The sequence below is a fragment of the Chlorocebus sabaeus genome, chromosome 10, assembly GCF_047675955.1.
Source record: "Chlorocebus sabaeus isolate Y175 chromosome 10, mChlSab1.0.hap1, whole genome shotgun sequence".
NCBI classification, from domain to species: domain Eukaryota; kingdom Metazoa; phylum Chordata; class Mammalia; order Primates; family Cercopithecidae; genus Chlorocebus; species Chlorocebus sabaeus.
In genome coordinates this window covers 66,413,886-66,435,872 of record NC_132913.1, presented here as the reverse complement: position 1 = coordinate 66,435,872, position 21,987 = coordinate 66,413,886, and the positions used below count along the sequence as shown (strand labels likewise).

Below are 21,987 nucleotides of genomic sequence, written 5' to 3'. Positions count from 1 at the left end.
AATAAAACTCATATTGTAGGTTTTTGAGAAGTTTACAAAGGAATCTACATCATTATTAGATGAACTTGCTTTGATTAACAATGGAAGTGATAAAGGAAGTCAGCAAGAGAAAGAAAGGTAGGTGGCTAGTAGCATGCAATTATATCCTTTCAAAACTGTAATTAATCTGATAAAAGATAGTTCTATTGTTAATACAAGCTAAAAAATCTACATTAAAAAAGTCTTCATTCTATCAAAATTGATATACAATATTCATGAGAATTTGCTTTACGTGTAAAACGTATTGGTTTGAATCAAAGTTTCTTCACAAAAGCCTGGTTTTTGTGTTTTTTTTGTTTTTTTTTGTTTTTTTGAGATGGAGTCTCACTCTTGCCCAGGCTGGAGTACAGTGGCACGATCTCGGCTCACTGCAACTCCGCCTCCTGGGTTCATGCCTGGGTTCATGGGTTCTCCTGCCTCAGCCTCCCGAGTAGCTGGGACTACAGGCGCCCGCCACCTCACCTGGCTAATTTTTTGTGTTTTTAGTAGAGACAGGGTTTCACCATGTTAGCCAGGATGGTCTTGGTCTCCTGACCTCTTGATCCGCCCGCCTCGGCCTCCCAAAGTGCTGGGATTACAGGTGTGAGCCACCGCGCTTGGCCCATTTTTAAATTAATAGTAATGTATTTACTTTTTTCTGACACTATGTAAAGTGTTTCAAGAACATATTTTCAAAAGAAACAATTTTCTGCCTTTTTAGAGTTATCTTCTTTCCTGGCTAAGAATATGAAAAAAGTTGCAGTTTGAAATACAATTATTATAACCCTTATTTGAATACATTAGCACTAAAATGTCTAGCTTATAGAACTTTTTCTGTTGTTGTAAAATATGTGATATTCGTGAATTCAACTTGGAGAATTTAGCGTTTTATGACATGCGATGAAGTAATAGTTGTGTTATCTGAATGTAACTACCTAGATTTATCATGTTAACAGATTTTCCTTGATTTATAGCCTTGTCAGCTTTCACATTTCTGTTGGTAGGCCAAGTCCCCCTCCTCAGATAAAAAACACTTTAGCAAGCAAATTAACTATTCAGGTCACTTGATTATTACTGGTCACTAGAACAGTAATTTTTCATTAGGAAATGTGAAAGAATCCTTGTCTTCCCTATCATCCTGTCTCCTTTGAATCTGACCTTGAAGATACAGTAGAACCTTAATAAAATGCTTGTTGTTATTCAATGAATCCAAATACAGTCACATATCAAGTTTTTTAGTGTAAGGTCTTAGTTTTAACAAAATCTTGATTAAAACAAAGTCAAAATGTGAAAACAAATGGTTTGAATGTAAATCTGATTAAAGTCACCACAAGCAGTTAGGAATGTTTCTATCCTATAGATGCCATATAAAAATGTAAAATTAAGAAATTTTGTGTATATAAATATGTGATTGTGTGTCTGTAGATATCACACACACATATATGCTGTGGTTTAGGAATTGAAAATCATGAGTTACTTGATGAAAATTAGCTGGACTTCTTTGCTTTCTGACTAGTCCATCAGAGTAAGTTTGATGTTTCTTCGTTATATTCCTTGGGAAAGACATCCCATGTTGGTGCCTATAGAAAATGAGTCCGTGGTCAAAGAGTTTAATGCTGTTGACTATATTTCCCTCTTTGAGAATGACCGTGAATATTGCAGATTACAGGTTCTGAAGAAGCAGTGCAGCAAAGAAACCTGTTTAATTGCTTCCTTAAAACATATCTTGTTCAGGCCGGGTGCAGTGGCTCATGCCTGTAATCCCAGCACTTTGGGAGGCCAAGGTGGGTGGATCACGAGATCAGAAGATAGAGACCATCCTAGCAACATGGTGAAACCTTGCCTCTACTAAAAATACAAAAATTAGCCGGGCGTGGTGGCGCATGCCTGTAGTCCCAGCTACTCAGGAGGCTGAGGCAGGTTCCCTTGAACCCGGGAAGCAGAGGTTGTAGTGAGCCGAGATCACGCTATTGCACCCCAGCCTGGGTGACAGAGCGAGACTCCGTCAAAAAAAAAAACTTTTTGAGTGTTTTGGGAAACACTTTGAAAAGTGCTGGTTTGCATGACTACATGAAATATCAAAATCTTGTATTTGCCAGTTCCTCCGCAAGGAACTCATGTGTTATTGCTTAGTTTCCTTTAAACCCCAGATCCCAGATAATAGAGTCCCTCCTCTTGCAAATTTTAATCAACCGTCTTTTTTTTTTTTTTTTCAACATTCTTTATGTCAATCCTCAGAAAGCATCTGAGGACCTAGATCAATTGACAAAAAGCAAAAAATTTAGTATAAGACCGGTCAGTTACAGCAGCAAGGTCCTTGTCCCCTTTCTTTCCTTCATCTTTTCTTTCCTGTATGTGTTTAGGAAAATAAAGGCAGATGTCCAGCTGCACAAGAAGTATGATTAGGGAAGAGAGTACAACTGCTAGGACAGACACACACATACACACACACACACACACACACACCCCTCTGGAATATAAGACAGAATATTTGCAGCTATCAAAGATTGCTGTAGGTAAATAAAGTTTTGACTGGAGGATGGCTGCATGCATTTTTTTAATGTTAAATTTCTGGGTTACTATATGACAAACTTCATTTTGAAACAAATATTCATTGGATAAATACTAAATGGACTTCTTTGACATATTTGAAATAATATTATGACTAAAAACAGTAAACTGTATTTTTCCAAGTAGTTATTTTATGATTTATTGTGTTGATATTTCTCTGGCTACTAGTGTTTACTTTTCCCTAATGGGCTTCCTTATGCTTGAGATAAGTTAGCATAGTAGAATGGTATGCTTCAGATTTTCATACTTTTGTGCCCCTGTTTTGATTTTTTATATATAAAGGAATTTTTAAAGTTACATTGATAGAAATATGTCTTTTGAAAATTACTCCTTTGGTGTTTTCCAGGTCTGTGGATTTAAACTTTCTTCCATCGGTTGATCCTGAAACAGTTCTTCAGACAGGTAAGATTTAAAAAGTATTTGTGATAATAATCCAGTAAACCAATTGGATTGATTGGTTCATTAAATAAACATGAGTTCAGCATGAATGTGGTACATGTGGAAGGAACTCAAGGGGAAATTTTTCAGGACCAGGGACTGGTTTTGTGGAAGACAGTTTTTCTGTGGACTGGGTGAGAGATGGTTTTAGGATAAAACTGTTCCACGTTAGATCATCAGACATTAGATTCTTTTAAGGAGCATGCAACCTGGATCCCTCGCACGCGTAGTTTACAATAGGGTTTGTGCTCCTATGACAGTCTGAGGCTGCCATTGCTCTGACAGGTGGCAGAGCTCAGGTAGTAATGCTTGCTGGCCTGCCGTTCACCTCCTGCTGTGTGGCCCAGGGTGGGGGTAGGAGGAACCCCAGCTTTATAATATTTTTAAAAATTAATAATTATCTCTCCCTTAAAAATTTGGATTTATTTTATTATCAATAAAATGAAGACAAAAATTTTTATTTCAGTGGGTTGCCATGAGAATTATTGAACACTCCTTATGTGGCAGACGTTGTATTTATGTATTTTTCTTTTTCATTCTCCTAACAAGCCTTTGAGATAATTAGTATTATTTTATCTGTTTTGTACTGGAAGAAGCCAAGGTTTAGCGATAGAAAATAACTTGCTGAAGATCAAACTATTAAACTCTCTCTCTCCATAGCTAAATCCAAAGCCAAAGCTCTACTGTTTTATAATCTTCGATGTAAAAACACTGATCACCTTGCAAAGCCTTGCACATAGTGCTGCCTGATATGTATATTCCAACCCAAATATCTCTGGTAGCAGTTTCACAAACTCTAGGAGAACCAAACTGTAATTTTTTCCAATTGAAATACCTCAATTTTATTTCTAATCTTTTTTTAATAATAGCTCATAACTCTAATCCTACGGTGTGCCACCTCTGAGCACTTTACATATGTTAACTCATTTCGGTCCTGTGAAATAGATACTATTGTCATCCCAATTTTAAGACGGAAAAGCTGAAGCATAAAAAGGTTAAGTAACTTACATAGGTTACACGGCTAGTAAATGGTGAAGCTGAGACTTGGACCTAGGCAGTTTGATTTCAAAGCATGCTCTGAAATCATGACACTATGCTGCTTCTCCAGTGAAAATAATATCCACAAGGAAAATATTAAGGGTAACAATTGTCAAAGTAGAAAAAATTAAATGTATTCTGATATTCATAGCTTTTATGAATGTATATAAAAAGACTTTGCACAAATCTTGAGAACAGTTTTCCAATTATAAAATGTAATAAATAATAAAGAAGTAAATTCTGAATATATTTGTTGTATTGATTCAGGTGTCCTAAGTTCTTCCAGTATGATATACAGCTTATTTTGTTAGAGAACAAAGAAATACTTGTAATCTCTGAATTATTATATGTTTAGAAGGTACTGTTAGTAAAATACTGCTCTAGATTTAAAACTTAATTCCATACATATGTTTAACAGCTTGAAACTTTGTATTTTAATTCATTGAATTAAGCTTTTACAATTTCTGTTTTAAATTTAATGTTATATGCTACTAGGTCCTATTTTATATGCTATTAACTTTTAAACTAAGGATTGAACGAGAATATAAAACGAAGAAGTTTAGAACAATCATGGGTACTTTTAGAAATTAGAAATACCTCCAAACCATAATAAAAGTTCAGTTGCTGTATATTGATAGCCATTTAAATTTAGGATATTATTCTAAATAAGGAAGAGAATTTAATGTGTTATTTTGATGTCTAAATATTAGTCACAAAAACAATTTTTACCTTATTTACTTTTAAAATTATTTAATACCTACAGCTTTAGTTGTTGCACATTCTGCAATTGTAGTTCCTCATGTATGAGTGGATTTTCTACATGAGTTTTCTGTAAGTGAGTCACATTCACTGCAGTTCTTACACTAGTATGGCCCGTTATTATTCACTGTTAATATGTTGTGAAGATTCTTATAAATAGAGATTATATAAATATTATTTTGTACTTGTAATAAAAACTTTCTTCTTTTAATCATTCGTTATACTATCACCTTTTTTTTAAATGCTATAATTGAGAATATGGATTAATACTGAAACCCTACAACATACAACTTGGATTAGTACCATCAGACAGAAATTCCACAGTATAATTTTGCTCTACAGATAAATAGGATTGTTTGGCACAGTATCCTGAGTAATGAATTCACCAATAACAAAAATGTGATTGATAGAAAAAAATATATAAACCATATATGTGCCATATTTAATATGTAGTATAGTATTTCTATGGTGTATATATTTATGATATATGATACAGCATTTTAATATACTAGTTTACATAGTGTATATGTACACACACATACACACATATACATATTAATATGTGCAGTTTTCCTATTTACTGTGATACATAAATTTTTAAATTGCATTTATAACCTGATAGATATGTAGGTAGGCAGATAGGTTTTAAAAACAAGGGACTAGAATTGAGAATATTGAGAAGTGAGAATTGCATTTCTTTACAGATACTAATTTCAAGTATCTTTTATTTGTAAAGGGCATGAATTATTATCCGAATTACAGCAGCGTCGATTTAATGGCTCAGATGGAGGGGTTTCATGGTCTCCTATGGATGATGAACTGCTCGCACAGCCACAGGTTATGAAATTATTAGATTCACTCCGAGAGCAATATACCCGCTACCAGGAAGTTTGTAGGCAACGTAGCAAGCGCACACAGTTAGAAGAGATTCAACAGAAGGTGATGCAGGTAGATGTCTGATTTGAATATATTTAACTCTTTTTAATTCCTTATAATTTCTACTGTGTGACTATTAAGTCTTATATGTACTATATAGAAAACCTTAGAACATATCAAACTGGATTCGAAACTTTTAAATTAGGTATTGTTTTACAAATAGTATTTGAATTAAAAGTTATATTATTTCTACAATGATGACATGGAGCATTCAGCTTAGTGTAACAATGAACTTCAAAAATAGCTGATTCTTGGAAACATCATCAGTGGTCTCAGTGTATTCTTGCAAAAAATAACATTTCATGATTGATATTTGGTTTATTCTTAATTTCTAATAACTTAGTTTTTTGGTTAATTTAGGCATTATGACGAGTATTTCTGTCCTAGCAAAATAACCTATGTAATGCAAATGATTCTAATATTAAATTTTTTAAAAATACTGATAGAAAACATTAAATGTATTTAGTTGTTAGGAATTTTAATTTCTTTTAAAATTTATTTTTATGAGAAAAGTAGGCTAAAATATTAAAAATACTAAAGGAATACATTTCTATTATTTAGATTGCACTCTGGATTTTTATGTTGAATAATTAAGAAAATAAATCTTCAAATATTTTATTGAAAAATACAAACTGGAAACATCCTAATTTTTAAATCTAGGTTCATTCACTCATTAGATAAACATTAAGTGTTTCCTTTGTGGAAGGCATTGTGCTAGATTTTTTACAGTATATAAAGGTAAACTTGGTTTTTACTATCAATAAGTTTAAGGCGAGAAAGTGTTAAGAGTCACAGGACATGACTGAGGGGATATAGACACTTATAGGAAGGATTATTTCTCAGCTGCAGGTAATCTGGGAAGACTTAGTGGGGGAAGTAGCATTTGAGATTGTCCTCCCAGAATGTATCTGATTTCACCAGGCAGTGATAGGTTTTGAAAGAATTGGCATTTTGGGGAGGATAAAGAGTAGCATGAGTAAATCATAGCAGCATAGAATCCTAAGTTCTGTTGAGGAAAAAGGAAGCAGTAGGCACAGTGGGAAGTGGATGACCTTTTTGAGTCATTGAGTGTGATCCCAATCCCAGTTCCTCTGCTTAGCTGTGTGACCATTCACTATACTTCACCTACCTGAGCCTCGCTTGTTCTGTTTTCTTTCTTTTTTCTTTTCCTCTCTTGTTTTCCCTGTCTGCCTTCTTTGCTTAATTGAAACGGGAATGATAATACTCCCTTTGAAAGGCTAGTGTTTGGAAAGAACCCAGCTCTCAATCAGTGGTAGTTATTTTATGTATTTCTTTTGAACTAGACTCTACTTTAGAGGTCTAGTGTAGTTGCTGGCAAACTTCTGTAAAATTACAGACATTTAGACTTTGTGGACCATACAGTCTTTCTTGCAGCTGTGGCTGCTTAACTCTGCCATTATAGTACAAGAGCAGATATAGATATTGTGTAAACCAACATGTGTGGCCATTCTCCAATAAACTTTTATTTATTATACAAACACAGGTGGTGGGCCAGAATTGGCCTGCACAATTGATCTAGTTCATGACTTCTCAAATTAGAGCATCAGGATGTCATGGGAAAAAAGATTTGGAAGGAAGGAAGGAAGGAGTTGGATCATGGAAGATGTTGAATTTCAGGCAAAAGGATTTAGAATGTATTCCATGATAACCACATATAACCTGGATATTTCTGAGCATATGTTAATTGTACATGGCTTTTTCCATGGACTTCATTCATAAGTTAAAGAGTTTGTTTTAAATGCAGGTAAGTTTTAGCCAATTAACTTGAGATTATCTTTGAAAACCACTAAGATAGAGTAGCAGAGCAGTACAAAAATCATATTCTGAACCCAAATAATCTGAATCTACCCTCTTCTACCACTTCCAAGCTGCTTGACCCTGGGGAGAAAGAAAGTCCTAGTTTCTATGTCATAGTCTCCTCTTCAGTAAGCAGAGAATAACAACAGTAACCACAACAGCAGCAACAATAATGCCTACTTAATGGGACTGTTGCAAGAACTAAAGAAGATAATTTTCATGAAATATTTAGTGTTTGACACATAATGAGTCCTCTTTTTTTTTTTTTTTTTTTTTTTTGAGACGGAGTCTTGCTCAGTCTCCCAGGCTGGAGTGCGGTGGCGCGATTTCGGCTCACTGCAAGCTCCGCCTCCCGGGTTCTCGCCATTCTCCTGCCTCAGCCTCCCAAGTAGCTGGGACTACAGGCGCCCGCCACTACGCCCGGCTAGTTTTTCGTATTTTTAGTAGAGACGGGGTTTCACCGTGTTAGCGAGGATGGTCTAGATCTGCTGACCTCGTGATCCGCCCGTCTCGGCCTCCCAAAGTGCTGGGATTACAGGCGTGAGCCACCGCGCCCGGCCAATGAGTCCTCTTTTAATAACACCTATTAGTTCATCCATTAAAAAAAAATGAATGTCTACAGTAGTATGACATTGTCCTAGGCTCAACAATGTGATGGTGAGTAAAACTAGGGTTGTTGCTTCCTGGGACATATTTACATGATGACACAAACAGCTGTGAAATTGCAGCTATGACAAGTGCCAAGAAGGAGAGTGATGGGAATAGGATTAGGATAAGTAAGAAGATACTAGAGACGAATCATATTTCTGACTTGTAAGACTTGGTGTCTTAGCTTGCAAGATAATGGTGTTGCCCACCTAGGGAACACTGGGCAAGATTTGGATATTACTGTGGATGCAAAATAGTGTGGAGAATCATGAGTTTGGTTTCAGACTTGTTAAGTTTGAGGTGACTGTGACTTCTAAGAGAATATGTAGAAGGGTAGTTCAGAACAGGTCCAAACTTCGAAGTCTGGGCTGGGGTATATTTGTTTGTCATCTGTGCGTGAATGGTAATTAAAAGCATTGATGTGGATGAAAATTGCCTGAAGAGAAAGTTGAGAGAGGTAAGAAGAGTGCTTTAAACTGAACTTTGAAAAACTCTAACATTTCATGGCAAGGTAGAGGAGCATACACCTGAAAAGAAGGCAGTGAAGGACTGGCCAAAGATGAGAAAGTGTGAAGAGTTCTTTGTCATGGAAACCAAGGGAAGAAAGCATTTCAGGGAAGGAGTTACAGCCCTGTCAAATGCTGCTGAAAGGGTAAATAAAAGGACTTAAAATGTCTGTTAGAAAGCACAAGATTGAGGTCACTGGTGACCACAGGGCATGGAGTGGCAAGGCCAGGAGCAACAGTGGAGTGAATTCAGGAATGAAAGGGAGGTGTGGTGAAGGAAGCAATGAGTATAGACAAGTGGTTGGTAAGTCTGTCTCTGAAGGAAAGATGAGAAATAGAGTAATGGCTATAAGTGGTGGAAGACGGGTTGTATTGCTTTGCGAGGGCTGCCGTAGCAAACAGACTAAGTGATTTAACAACAGAAATTTATTTTCTTGGAGTTCTGAGATCAGGAGGTCAGTAGGATTGGTTCCTTTGAGGGCCATGAAGGGAGGCTCTGTTCCAGCCTCTCTCCTTGACTTGACGATGGCCTTCTCCCTGTCTTCACATTGTCTTCTCTCTGTGTGACCAGATTTCCTCTCCTTATAAGGATACCAGTCATACTGGATTGGGCCCACCCTAAATACCTTATTTTAGGTTAATTACCTCTTTAAAGACTCTATCTCCTAATAAATATTGTTACAATCTGAGGTACTGGGGGTCAGGACTTCAACCAATGTATTTTTGAGGGGAGGGACACAATTCAACCTATAGGAGGGGTAAGGATAGTTGTTCTTTCTTTTCATGATATGAAAAACTTTAAAGATTGCTGGAACGTGTTGAGGGGAGAGGTTGAATACACAAAAGAGAAGGAAAATTAATACTATCAAGTTCCCAACAAGGTGAAATCAAAGCACAATAGAAGGGATTTGCTTTAGAATGAAAGAGGGAGAGCTCTTCCTGTGTCACAGGAAGAAGGATGGCTAGGATTACCATAGGACCATGAGGTTCCTATGACTGCTGCCCAGTAAACAGACCAGTTATACAGACAGCAGGGATACAGCAGAGAAAGAGTTAATTCTTGCAGGGCACTGAGCAAGGAAATGGGAGGAGACCCTCAAATCCATCTCTTCGAGGAGTTCTGGGCTGGAGTTTTTAAGGGGATCATGGAGGGTAAGGGGCTGGAAAATTGGGGTTGTGGATTGGTTAAGGCGAGGGAGATGAAGTCAGCAGGATGTGGAAACTGGATTATTTGGTGAGTCAGCATCTTGGGCCCCTCAGACCAGCTGAGTCAGTGGGGTCCTTCAGACCAGCTGGCAGAGTAGTTTCGTCAGTATGCAGGACCTGAAGGAATGTCTCAAAGTGAAAACAACGATTCATAATGTTTAGTTTGTTATCTATAGAACGGTTCAGGGAAACTATAATCTTGTAACAGGGTCCATGATTCTAGGTCAGTAGGCAGCAAACAACTATGAGGAAGCAGGTGAAACTGAGCTGACCTAACAATTAATGTTCAACATGCTGCAAGCTTGGTATATTTTCATTTCTCCCACTTCTTTCTTCCCTGATTAATTTTACAAAGTTTATAGGGGTGGTTTTAGGATGAGTCCAGAGGTGCTTTGTGTGTAAATCAGGCATCAGGAAGTTTGAAGGAGTTACTGTGTGATGTGTCTTTTTTCCATAAAGAGGAAAAGGCCATCTGCTTGATGGCACAAATTGCAGGAATGATATTTAAAGGGGATCAGTGGTTTGAATAGAGCAGAGGTGATTAAAAATTTTCGTTGTGGGGAATCGAAGAGTGAAATTATCACTGTCAGCCTAAATAACAAACAAAGAGAGGCTCTCTAAAAGGAAGAGATTATTTGTTTTAGAGAATAGAACATTACAATGGGAATACACATGTCATATTAAGCTGTGTGCATATTCAGAGAGGTAAAGGAAGATGAACATTTTTAAAGGAAAAAAAATGAGGATTACATAATTGTTTTGAAATAATTGTCTTTGATTCTAAAGATCAATGAACAAGGGTGATGCGCCTCTGAGGTTGGACAGGCAATTGCTGTACAGATGTCCTTGCAGAAGAATTTTTTTTTTTTTTTTTTTTTGAGACAGTATTTCAATCTATCACCCAGGCTGGAGTGCAGAGACCCGATCATGGCTCATTGCAGCCTTGACCTTCCAGGCTCGGGTGACCCTCCCACCTCAGCCTCCTGAGTAGCTGAGTAGCTGGGACTACAGACACATGCTACCATGCCCAGCTGTTTTTTTTGTGTTTTGTGTAGAAATGGGGTTTTACCATGCTTCCCAGGCTGCAGAAGTATTTTTTGTGTGAAGTTGCAATGCCTTTGTGTATAGTTTTGGTTTTTGCAGTCCTTTGTGATAGTTTTTGTTAGCCAGCATACAAGCATGAGAACTTCTTGCCATGGCTTTCTCTGGCACTATTTTTCAGGGTTGTTTATTTTCCCCCCAATATTAGTGACTCCATTTTGATTCGGACAACTTTCATATCACAAAAATGTAGCTGTATTTTGGGGTAATGTTTGATCTTAATTTATGGCAGAACCTCTCTGGCTTTTTATGTAACCTTATCTGACAATTCATACGTGGCTGTTGAGGTTCAGGCACCAAACACATGGGTGACAGAATTTATCCAGCATTTGTACTTTGCTAAATGGGATAAGTGACTATGACAAAAAGACAGAGGGGCAAAGGAGTTAATGTATTGGCAATCACATTTTTAAATGACGGACCAGCTCAACTGGGTAAGAAACTGGAGAAAGGAGATGACAATGATTATGTTTATAATGATGGCGATGATGGTAACGAGATTACTGTTAAAAACCAGTAAACTTCATATTCAGTTTTCTTTATCAGAATAACAGGTGAATTGGTTTGAACAATAATAGCATATAATGTTTCCTGCACTCTGTTTTTCACAGGTCACATTTTAAGGAAACATCTGTATCCCTTGCCAAAATGATTACTATATGATAATATATTTTGAACTATATAGTAACATATTGAACTTATGTTGGTCACACAGAGCATGAATTGTACTATTTTCAGTCTTACAAATTTGACAAAAATGTGAAAATGTTTTTGCTTGTATAAAGATAATTATAAACTGAATATCTGTGTTAAATCAGTGAAAATTGAATTGTTTCAAACTTCTTTTGTTTTTACTGACTCATCACTGAAAACATAATGCAAGAGGAATCAATTGCTTTGATAGATAAATTATATAAGTAATAACCATGATATTTATCCCTGATTCCCCACAGTTCAGATCAGTAGCACAAGACTTCATGTGGTATGCAGAGATTCTCTATACTGCTGCTGCTGTTACAGTTAAAAATTAGATTTCACATGCTTCTGGGTAGCAGACAGTGCCACTTCACTGAAATGTGCTATCATTATGCTCATTATTTATTGTGGCAGTAATTACTGCCAGCACTGCAAATGTTATTTCTAGAATCATCTGTGTGCTTTTCTTCCTTTGTAGAGAGGAATCATAGATGCCAAATAGAATACATTGCATTGCATAAGCATACAGCTGGAGGCTGTGTTCTCAGTTCCCCATACTCTTTCTCCAGGTTAGATGGTTGACATTTCCTTGACATGCCCTTCTGCCTAGTTTGACTTTGCACACTTCTACATGTTCTGTCATGCAGTTTTTAAAAATAAGCCTAGCCGTGCGAGAAGTATGGATAGTCACAAGCATTTTTGGCCAGTGTAAATATTTTTCATGGTAGATTCTAAAAGCATAGCTCCAAGGTTATACTTTGCATATAAATGTAACCACTTGAAGGGTCACGTTGATATGGATTGGGCATAGAACTGTTTTTCCAGTAAGGTAATATTCAGATTGAGCAAGATGTCTTCATTGAAATTGAAAAAGTTTTATAGCCTAGTTTGGCAAACTGCCATTATTAATGCATTTAAATAGACTTGTTTACTGGGGCGTCAACCTCAATTTGAATCATTTTTATTAGAAAGAGTCATATATTTACTATGTCTACATTATTGATGTTGTATACTAAGGGAAATTACTTTCAGCCTATATTAAAGCCATATGTATATATATACACACACATATATACACATACACACATATATATACACACACACATATATATACACACACATATATATGTGCTCATTACTATGTAACTGGTTTTTTGAGGCAAGGAGATATCTTTGCTTTATTTAAGATTTATTTTTCAACTTATGGCATTTCAAAAGTTCCATGTTAATGAATTGTTTATCCCCAGCTATCCCGATTTATATTAACCTGCTTCTTTTGTTTCTAGATTATTCTAAAATCAAAATCTAAATGCTTAGTGATGTCTTAAGTTTCTAAAAACTATACATTGTTAAAATTTTTAGATGCGTTTGTTCCACTTTTATTTTTAGAGCTTAGATATTCCTAGTAAAATAATTACATTAATTATTTAAAATACTTAAAAGTCATTTTATCACTATGTTTCTATATCTGTATTTGTAACACGTAGTGATAAATGAGAAGCAATTGATTCCCAAAAAAGACATGGAAAATTGTTTTAAAATGTTTGCCTATGTTTCCTTAAAACTTGTTCTTTTTATTTCTGTTTTTTAAAGTGTTGGATATGGTAGTTCAGGAGCTTTCTCAAGAAACCAGGGTTGTTATTGTAAAATGCAGATGTGAAATAAACTTCATAACGAGTTAGTGGACAGAAGGAACTAGCCTACAGAAAAAGTAAGAAAAACATAGAGGCTAACAATTATTAGTATCATTACTGTGCTGTCTTACGTATAATGACAGACGTAATCCTGACAACAGCCATGTACTGTAGGTACCATTAACATCATTTAAAAGGTGAGGAACCAAAGTCTTTCAACTAAAAGAAGCAGAGCCAGAATTCAGACCCCCTAGTAGTGGCAGAGCGAGAATTCAGAATTCAGAATCATGGCTAGGGCTTTCTTTATATTGCACTGCTTATCTGTCTCTTTTGTGAAAAAGTGATACTTTCCCCAAGCTGGCAGAGAGAAACAGGATCCTAGTACCCTAGCCCTCCAAAGATAACTCATACAGAAGAGTAAAGCAGAAAAAGTGGATGTGTTGAGGAAAAAAAGCATTGCACTTAAAGAGCATCTGATAATACAGTTTTGCAGATGGATTTAGCACTCTGAAAACAGAGTTTAGCCAATAGAAAGTTATAGCACTTAGGCTGTTCCACTGAGTCAACAATAATACTCTGACTTTGACTTTTTTGTTTTTGAGTTTTGCTCTCTAGATTTTTGGGTTTTGTTTTTCTTGAGACAGGGTGTCACTCTGTCACCCAGGCTGGAGTGCAGTGGCACAATCTCAGCTCACTGCACCCTCTGCCTCCCAGGCTGAAACGATTCTCCAATCTCAGCCTCCTCAGTAGCTGGGACTATAGGTGTGCATACCATGCCTGGCTAATTTTTGTATTTTCAGTAGAGACAGGGGCTCACTATGTTGCCCAGGCTGATCTTGAACTCCTGAGCTCAAGCCATCTGCCCACCTCAGTCTCCCAAAGGGCTGGGATTTCAGGTATGAGGCACTGTGCCTAGCCTTCTCTCTAATATTAAGCTTTATAAAGAGAGGGGACAAATTTATATATTAATATTAATTCTTTAAGACTCTAGAACATAAATCAACAAAGAATTTGAAGAGATAAATCACAAAAGATCACATACCTTGAATAAGCAACCATCTGCAATGTATTCAATCACTGATCTTTAAAAAATACATGGAAAGATTTCTGTTTTTTCAATTGACAGAAGCATTTTAAAAACAATAGTCAGTTTGGGCTAGGGGCGGTGGCTCACACCTGTAATCCCAGCACTTTGGGAGGCCAAGGCTGGTGGATCACGAGGTCAGGAGTTCGAGACCATCCTGGCCGAGATGGTAAAACCCCGTCTCTACTAAAAATACAAAAATTAGCCAGGTGTGGTGGTGGGCTACTGTAATCCCACCACTTGGGAGGCTGAGACACGAGAATCACTTGAACCTAGGAGGCAGAGGTTGCAGTGAGCTGTGATTGTGCCACTGCACTCTAGCCTGGGCAACACAGCAAGACTCCGTCTCAAAAACAAACAAAAAACAACAACAACCAAAAAAACAATAGTTTGTATACGTTGTAGAGGTTAATGTAGAGTTCAAACTGTCATTAATTGGATGTTTCAGAGAGAAATGAGTTTTAGAGAACAATTTTATAAAGTGTAGTAACAGTCAATAGTCAGTTTGTATACCTTGTAGAGGTTATTTACAATTCAAACTATCATTGATTGGGTATTTCAGATAGAAACAAGAGCTTTAGAGAGCAATTTTATAAAGTATATTAACAAGCATTAGGATTACATCATCGATTGGACCCAAGAAGATCTTTATTGGAAACCTTTCCTGGGAAAATAAAACAGAGAAAAAACGTTATATATAACTGCTATATATGTGTTAGTCATAGAATTACTTAGAATTGATGGAAATTGGAAACATCCTATGTTCCCGACAATAGAGAATTAAAGTATTGATAGCAGGTATAATAGTTATTTGAGGCAGTACATTACTTAGCTCTTAATAAGAGTAGGTTGATTGGTTGGTTGGTTGGACACATGGGAGAGATGGAGGCAGGCAGGCAACAGGATTGGCCTTCTGGAAAAAGGATTTGCAAAGTCATTGAAAATTATGTTATAATAACAGTAGCCAAGTGGAAACTCATTGAAGTGTAGAGTTTAATGCTAAGTGAAAAACAGGATGAAAACTACTTGTATTCTATGAGAATTGGCTATAACACGTAAATCTGGAGTAGTATATGAAAACCCTTATGCAGGTGAAAAATTAATGGAAGGAAATATGATATGGTTGTCTCTTGGTATTTGTGGTAGGTTGGTTCCAGGACACCCTGCAGACTGTGGATACCAAGATCAAAGATGTTCAAGTCTCATATAAAATGGCATAATATTTGCGTATAACCTATGGATACCCTCTTATATACATTAAATCATCTCTAGATTACTTACAATATCTACTACAATGCAGATGCTGTGAAAATAGCCGTTATACTGTACTGGCTTATTATTTGTATCTTTAAATTGTTGTGTTATTGTTTTTTTGTGCTTGATTTTTTTTCCCCAAATATATTCAATCTGTGACTGGTTGAATTCAGGCATGAAAATCTGTGGATATTCAGACAGGACTGAATGCGTATGTGATTTTTCTTTATGATGTGGTACTTTTATATAATTATAAAAAGGATACATGAACTGTTAGATTTAGAAATATATTTTTTTAACCTGTTAACAGCAGAAGTGTACATCTACACTGCTTTTATAAAGTTCTATGTTAAGCCTACCCACTGGGTCTATAATATTATGCTGCAGTGATACCCCTATTCACTTCTTGGGGAGCTATCCTAAGTTTAGATTTAGGATATAACCATACATCTATTCTTAAATTCCTTTTTCTAATTTGGCAAAAGGTAAAGCTTAGTAATACTCTTTTTTCCACTAAATTTACTCCACAATGTGTTTGTAGTTTCAGAGTATATATGATTGTGGGTAGAGTGTTAACACAATCCTCTCCTTCTGCATGAGAACTTGATCTTTGCTTAATTCTCTAGCTCTGTTCCCCTGAAGACCTGATTAAAAATTGGAATGTCAACTATGTTACTAAGCAATATTGCTTATAGTAAATATTATTCCAGATCTGGACTGGGAGAATTATTAATATGTGATTAATATATGATGGAAGGCATAACTGGGGCCGGGGGAATCCTTGAGATTAGTGACTCATAATGGGCCTAGTCCTGTGAGGTATCACATTTTGATGCCAGAGTGTCTCCTATATCTGCCCCATACTGATCTCATCTGCTTATACCTGCTTGAGGGACTCAGCTGAAGAAGAACTCCCGATGCTGTCATCCTGGCAAACTATAGTACCCACCCTATATCCTTACTAGCAGACTGGTGCTAGTGGGGCCTTTTGTGGGTCTGAATGTTGGTTGATCCTAAGAAGACTCCAAGAGGGTATTTATTACATTAGTATAATTCTAATTAGTTTTTAATTTTATTTTTGAAGTGAGAAAGTAGTATACTAAGTTTATAGTAGTTAATTCAGTCAGTTTTTTCAATGCTTGGAAAAAGCATTAGACTGAGAGTTAGAACACATGGCTCTTAGTCCAGTTTTTCAGTAATGGATTATATTACCTTGGGCGAGTCACTTAATCTCTTTGAAACTCAGTTTTCTTAAATGTTAGTTAAGAACTTTGACCGATATCATTTCTGATGTTTTTTCCAACTCTAAATCTTATGATTCTCTGATTCTCTTATCATCATAAGTTAATTTTTAATCCTCTTTTATAGTAGCATTCCGATTTCTTTTAGCCTGGAAGATGATAAGCTGAAAGCTTGTGATGCGCAGTGTACATTCTTCCACATTTAAGTTTTGAAAATGTTGTCACATTATAGCTGTGTAGTTCCAGAAGAAACATTTAATCTGCCTATGGGATAGAATGTAAAGAATTTACATTAAAAATAATTGGGGAACTTTGGGAGGGGAAAAATAAATTAGAATGGAAGTTTGAAAAGTTTTTGATTCTTTAAAAATTGTATTTCTACTTTTGTTTATAGGTTGTGAACTGGCTAGAAGGGCCTGGATCAGAACAACTAAGAGCCCAGTGGGGCATTGGAGATTCCATTAGGGCCTCCCAGGCCCTACAGCAGAAACATGAAGAGATTGAGAGCCAGCACAGTGTGAGAGGCTTTTTCCTCTGCAAGTTACAATGCTATTATGAACGTGGATAATTAGTAGCACATGTGGTACTGAGTGATAAGTTGCTGCAAACTTTGGTATGGGGCATGAAGTACAGTTTGTTAAGTGCCTAGAGGTCATAAAGTACATTTTGATTACTTAGTACATGTTAATTAGAAGGTTGTTTTTGGTTTTGTCTCTAATGCAGTTTAATTATATTTTTATAGAAGCACGATTTGCATGAAATTTTAAAGCTACAGTGACAGAAAAAAGAGTGATAGTACAAAAACAGAGCTTTCATCTGTAGTCTCTGTGACAGAAACTTCTGTTTTCAAGTCCCACACCCCCACTTTATTGGGAGTATATAGTACGATTAAATGCCTAAGAGTGATAGCAGAATTGCTGCATTAAACCCAACTGATGGAGAGTAAGTCCAGAGGGTGCAGAATATTTTTCCATTCTCTGAGCATTTAGGGGTCCCTTTTGTATTTGTGAAGGGAGTAATCAGACAAATCACAGGTGTAAAATTGGGAAATAAGTAGATTCTTAAGCAGATTATAGATAATAATTGTTCGAGATAATTTAAAATTTAACAACTTGTTATGTGAAAGAAGCTGGTGTTCATTAAGCTCCTGCTCTGTTATAGTTAATTCTTCATTACTGAGAAAGAGATGGTGCAGTTTGTGGACTGGGTAGCTCACCTCCTTCTCCCCAAGGTCATATTACTTTGGTAATTTAAAATAGATTAAATACAAAATTGGAAAAATAAAATTTGAATCAATTCATTCCCTTCTCCTTAGGTTATTTGTCTTAAAAAAGTTGGTTAAAATGTTAAACTCTGGACCCAGGTGAGCATTAAGTACCATCTGAACATTAATTTCTGCAGCGTTTCTTCTTTCCTCTAATTATGTTGGATAGTATTAGGAAATACCCATTTTTAACTAAACAAGATTAAAGAATAAGTAATATGATTTGCTTGGGAATAAATTTGAATGAGTAAATCTCATCTTTACTAGAATTTAACAGTATCTGATACTTATTTTTCTTCTAAATATATTCCATTTTGCTTAGTTTCCTCATATTGCTTTCTTTATAATATTCTGTAAATCAGGTATAACAATTACTGGTATTGGCAGAAAATCTACATACTATACCCTAAAGTAGTTGTAATCTACCCTGAAGGAATAGTAAGAGATATTACAAGATTTGGAATTGTCTAAAGGTACTATACGTATATTCCTTGGAATTTTTCTAATAGTACTTGTAAAAAACTTGAAAATGAAATCTGATAATTGAAAATCGATTTATTTTATGTGTTTCACAGGTTCCAACATAATGGTTCTTGCTTTTATACTAAAATAATCATATTACAAACCCTGTTCCTGAGGATATAATCTTTTAATTCTCTTGGTACTTTTAAAATAACTTAATGTTTTGATCTTTTTTTTAACGTGGATTGTGATTTATTTGAACCTGATAGACTGTTCTAGAACATGTTACTATAGTTAGAGTCTACAATTTTGTTCCTCTCTTTAGTTCCTAAAAACTGTGTTTACTCCAGAACATTCTAGACTTCACCTAAGGGGATTTAGTTATGAAAGTATTCCAAAAGTTCTTTTTAGGAAGGGCACATGACACGTGAGGATCCTAAAGACAGGATTTATCTATATTTTATTATTGTTTTAAATGCCAAGAGAAATAATTATAAATTGGGTTGTATACATACTGTACTGTACTCTTAAGTTTACAAAAAGAATTCAAAAGCAAATTTTATATTGCATATAGTATGGATGAAGTTGCAGATGGTATACATAGAAATTGCTATGTTCAGATGTTGGTTTTGTGTTTTTAATATGTTTATAAGGTTTTCAAAATCAGCTTAAAGAAACATCTCTTAAGGGTGGTCCTTGCCATGTGCTTAAGCTTACTTATAATATGGAACCAATATATAAAACTTTTGAATTGCAAAATACCTTATAGATTATTCTGATGTCCTCATCTTATTTTATAGATGAACAAACTGGGAAGCTACATTTTTTGCTCAATGAATAGTTGAACTATGGTTAAAACACAGATCTCTTGATACCCAGGGGGGATCCTTTCTCTTGCTCTCTCTTAGAGAAAGCTACTAAATTTCACAGATATGCATAAGCTACAGTATTTTTTCATTCTTGTACTTTTAATACTTAGAACTGTACGTATACATTGACATTTGCATTTATAGACATAACCTAAAGAAAAGAAACATTGATGGCTATCAGAGATTTTATTTCCTTAAATCACATGTGATATTTGGGATTTGTTTCAGAATTGGGAGGTAGGGACAGATTGAATGGATGGGAGTGTATGTGCAACAAAATTAGCCATGAATTGATCATTATTGAAGCTGGATGGGAAGGAGTTCATTATACTGTTCTTCCCACTTTTGAAGTATTTTGAAAAGCAGGTTGTACGTTTTAGCCAATAGGTGGCACTGCATTGTCACCTTGAGAATAGGTTGGTTGATGCTGGATGAATATTTTAGCTTATGATGTTTAAGATATTCTAATATTTTATTAAAAACTTTCTTTTCTCTCTGTAACTAAGAGTTAACAGATTAAAGCGTTATTGGAATTGTTCAAGTCTTGTGAAATTATAATGACTAATCTCTGGCATTGACAGCTATTAACGGTAGAATTTGAGAAAACTTTTAACATACAATTTTGCATTACCAGCTCAATGTCCTATATTAAATTTTAGAGTCCATATAAAAGCACAATGCAGAAATAAAGCTAAAAACCTCAAATTTGTTAGGATGTTGAGTTTTAATAAATAGAAAAATGAAATTTCTGCCAACATGTAGTTCTAGTTCAAGGGTTGGTAATTGGTTAACTTGGTTTTTTAATACAATGCACACACACAAAAATAAGGTATATAAAAATGGTTATAGTAACTGGCAATAAATTTAAAAGTAGTTTAGTTCAATAATCTAATTTTATGTTTTGGGTTGAAGGAAGTGTGTGGTAGGAATAGCGTGTGTGGTAGGAAAAGCGTGTGTGATAGGAAAGAACATGGAGGAGCATAAATATCTGAAACTGCTTGAGAGTTTTGTCACTGTCACACCGTGTCATAGTGCTGACTTCTGGACTACAAAGAAACCACTTTCTCTGGTGTATTATGCATAATAGTAAGCAGCAGAACAGGTCTACCTGGCGAATCAAGACTCATTTCTCCTAATGTATAGTCTGAGTATAATCACTTTTTTAACCCGAGTGGGCAGGGTTTCCTTCCGCCTACGTATGGATTCCCATTTCATGGTATAAAGTATAAATACCCATCATTTCACCATGTATGCATCACTGCCAATATGATTGCAGTGTCAATCCTAACTGCTCGTGTCCTAAATGTGATCCTTCAAGCTCTTTTCTTACTTGCCATCTCAATCCAAATCCCAAATATTGGTGTCGTCTTTTTATTTTGCTATAAAATAATCGTTTTCTACACAGTTAAATATACATAAGAGACAGACCAAAGAATGGCTGTAAGTGAACAAAATACATCTAAGGTTCTAGGGAATCTACATTCCACTGTTTTTTTTTTTGTTTGTTTGTTTGTTTGTTTGTTTGTTTGGTTTTTTTTGGTGTTTTTTTGTTGTTGTTTTGTTTGTTTGTTTGTTTTTTGTTTTTGAGACGGAGTCTAGCTCTGTCACCAACCTGTAGTACAGTGGTGCTATCTCAGCTCATTGCAACCTCTGTCTCCCAGGTGCAAGTGATTGTCCTGTCTCAGCCTCCTGAGTAGCTGGGATTACAGGCATGCACCACCACGCCCAGCTAATTTTTGTATTTTTAGTAGAGACGGGGCTTCACCCTGTTGGCCAGGATGGTCTGCATCTCCTGACCTCGTGATCTGCCCACCTTGACCTCCCAAAGTGCTGGGATTACAGGCATGAGCCACCGTGCCCGGCCGTACATTCCCCTGTTTTTTAGGAAGAAACATTTGGATGAATTTTAAATATATACAAATGTATCCACCAGATTTTTTTCCTCTCCACATTCCAGAGAGAATTATTATTTCTTTATTTCAACCTCAATCAGTAATATCAGTGTCTCTAATTTCAGGTATTAATTTCTTGAGATGTACTGGTCCTCATAATGTATTTACATCCCTGGTCAGGTTGCTAGAGCCTATATTTTACAAATTCAAACCAGGAAATAATTAGCTTCACAGTGGTGGTTCTTAAACCTTGATGGGCATAAGAGTCATCAGAGATGCTTGCTGAAGTATATGTTTCAGGGCCTAACTCCCAGATACTGATTTAGTAAGTCAGGGGTGAAGCTTAGGCATTTTTAATAAACACCCCAAGTGGTCTAACGCTGGTAGCTCTGGAAAGTGCTATTCTGGGACTCTAATCCTTTACTACTTTTCTCAGAATCGTTGCTATTACTTCTTCAAAGAGTTAAGCCTGTTTCTTTAGAGCATTTAATGATCTGGAAGTACTATGAATAAGGTATTGAAATCCTTTTATATTTTAGAGCATGACAGTGA

The 21,987-nt window shown here is 35.9% G+C and overlaps 1 protein-coding gene across 2 annotated transcripts in view; it reads left to right on the top strand.

Moving 5' to 3' along the window:
- SESTD1 (SEC14 and spectrin domain containing 1) overlaps nucleotides 1–21,987 on the top strand; it is a 150,147-nt gene that overhangs the window by 107,682 nt on the left and 20,478 nt on the right. For both annotated transcript variants that reach the window (XM_007965522.3, XM_073019849.1), the window contains exons 7-10: nucleotides 20–117; nucleotides 2,936–2,991; nucleotides 5,561–5,772; nucleotides 17,343–17,465. In XM_007965522.3, coding sequence (XP_007963713.1) covers nucleotides 20–117; nucleotides 2,936–2,991; nucleotides 5,561–5,772; nucleotides 17,343–17,465 — 489 coding nt within the window. The remainder of the gene's footprint in view (nucleotides 1–19; nucleotides 118–2,935; nucleotides 2,992–5,560; nucleotides 5,773–17,342; nucleotides 17,466–21,987) is intronic.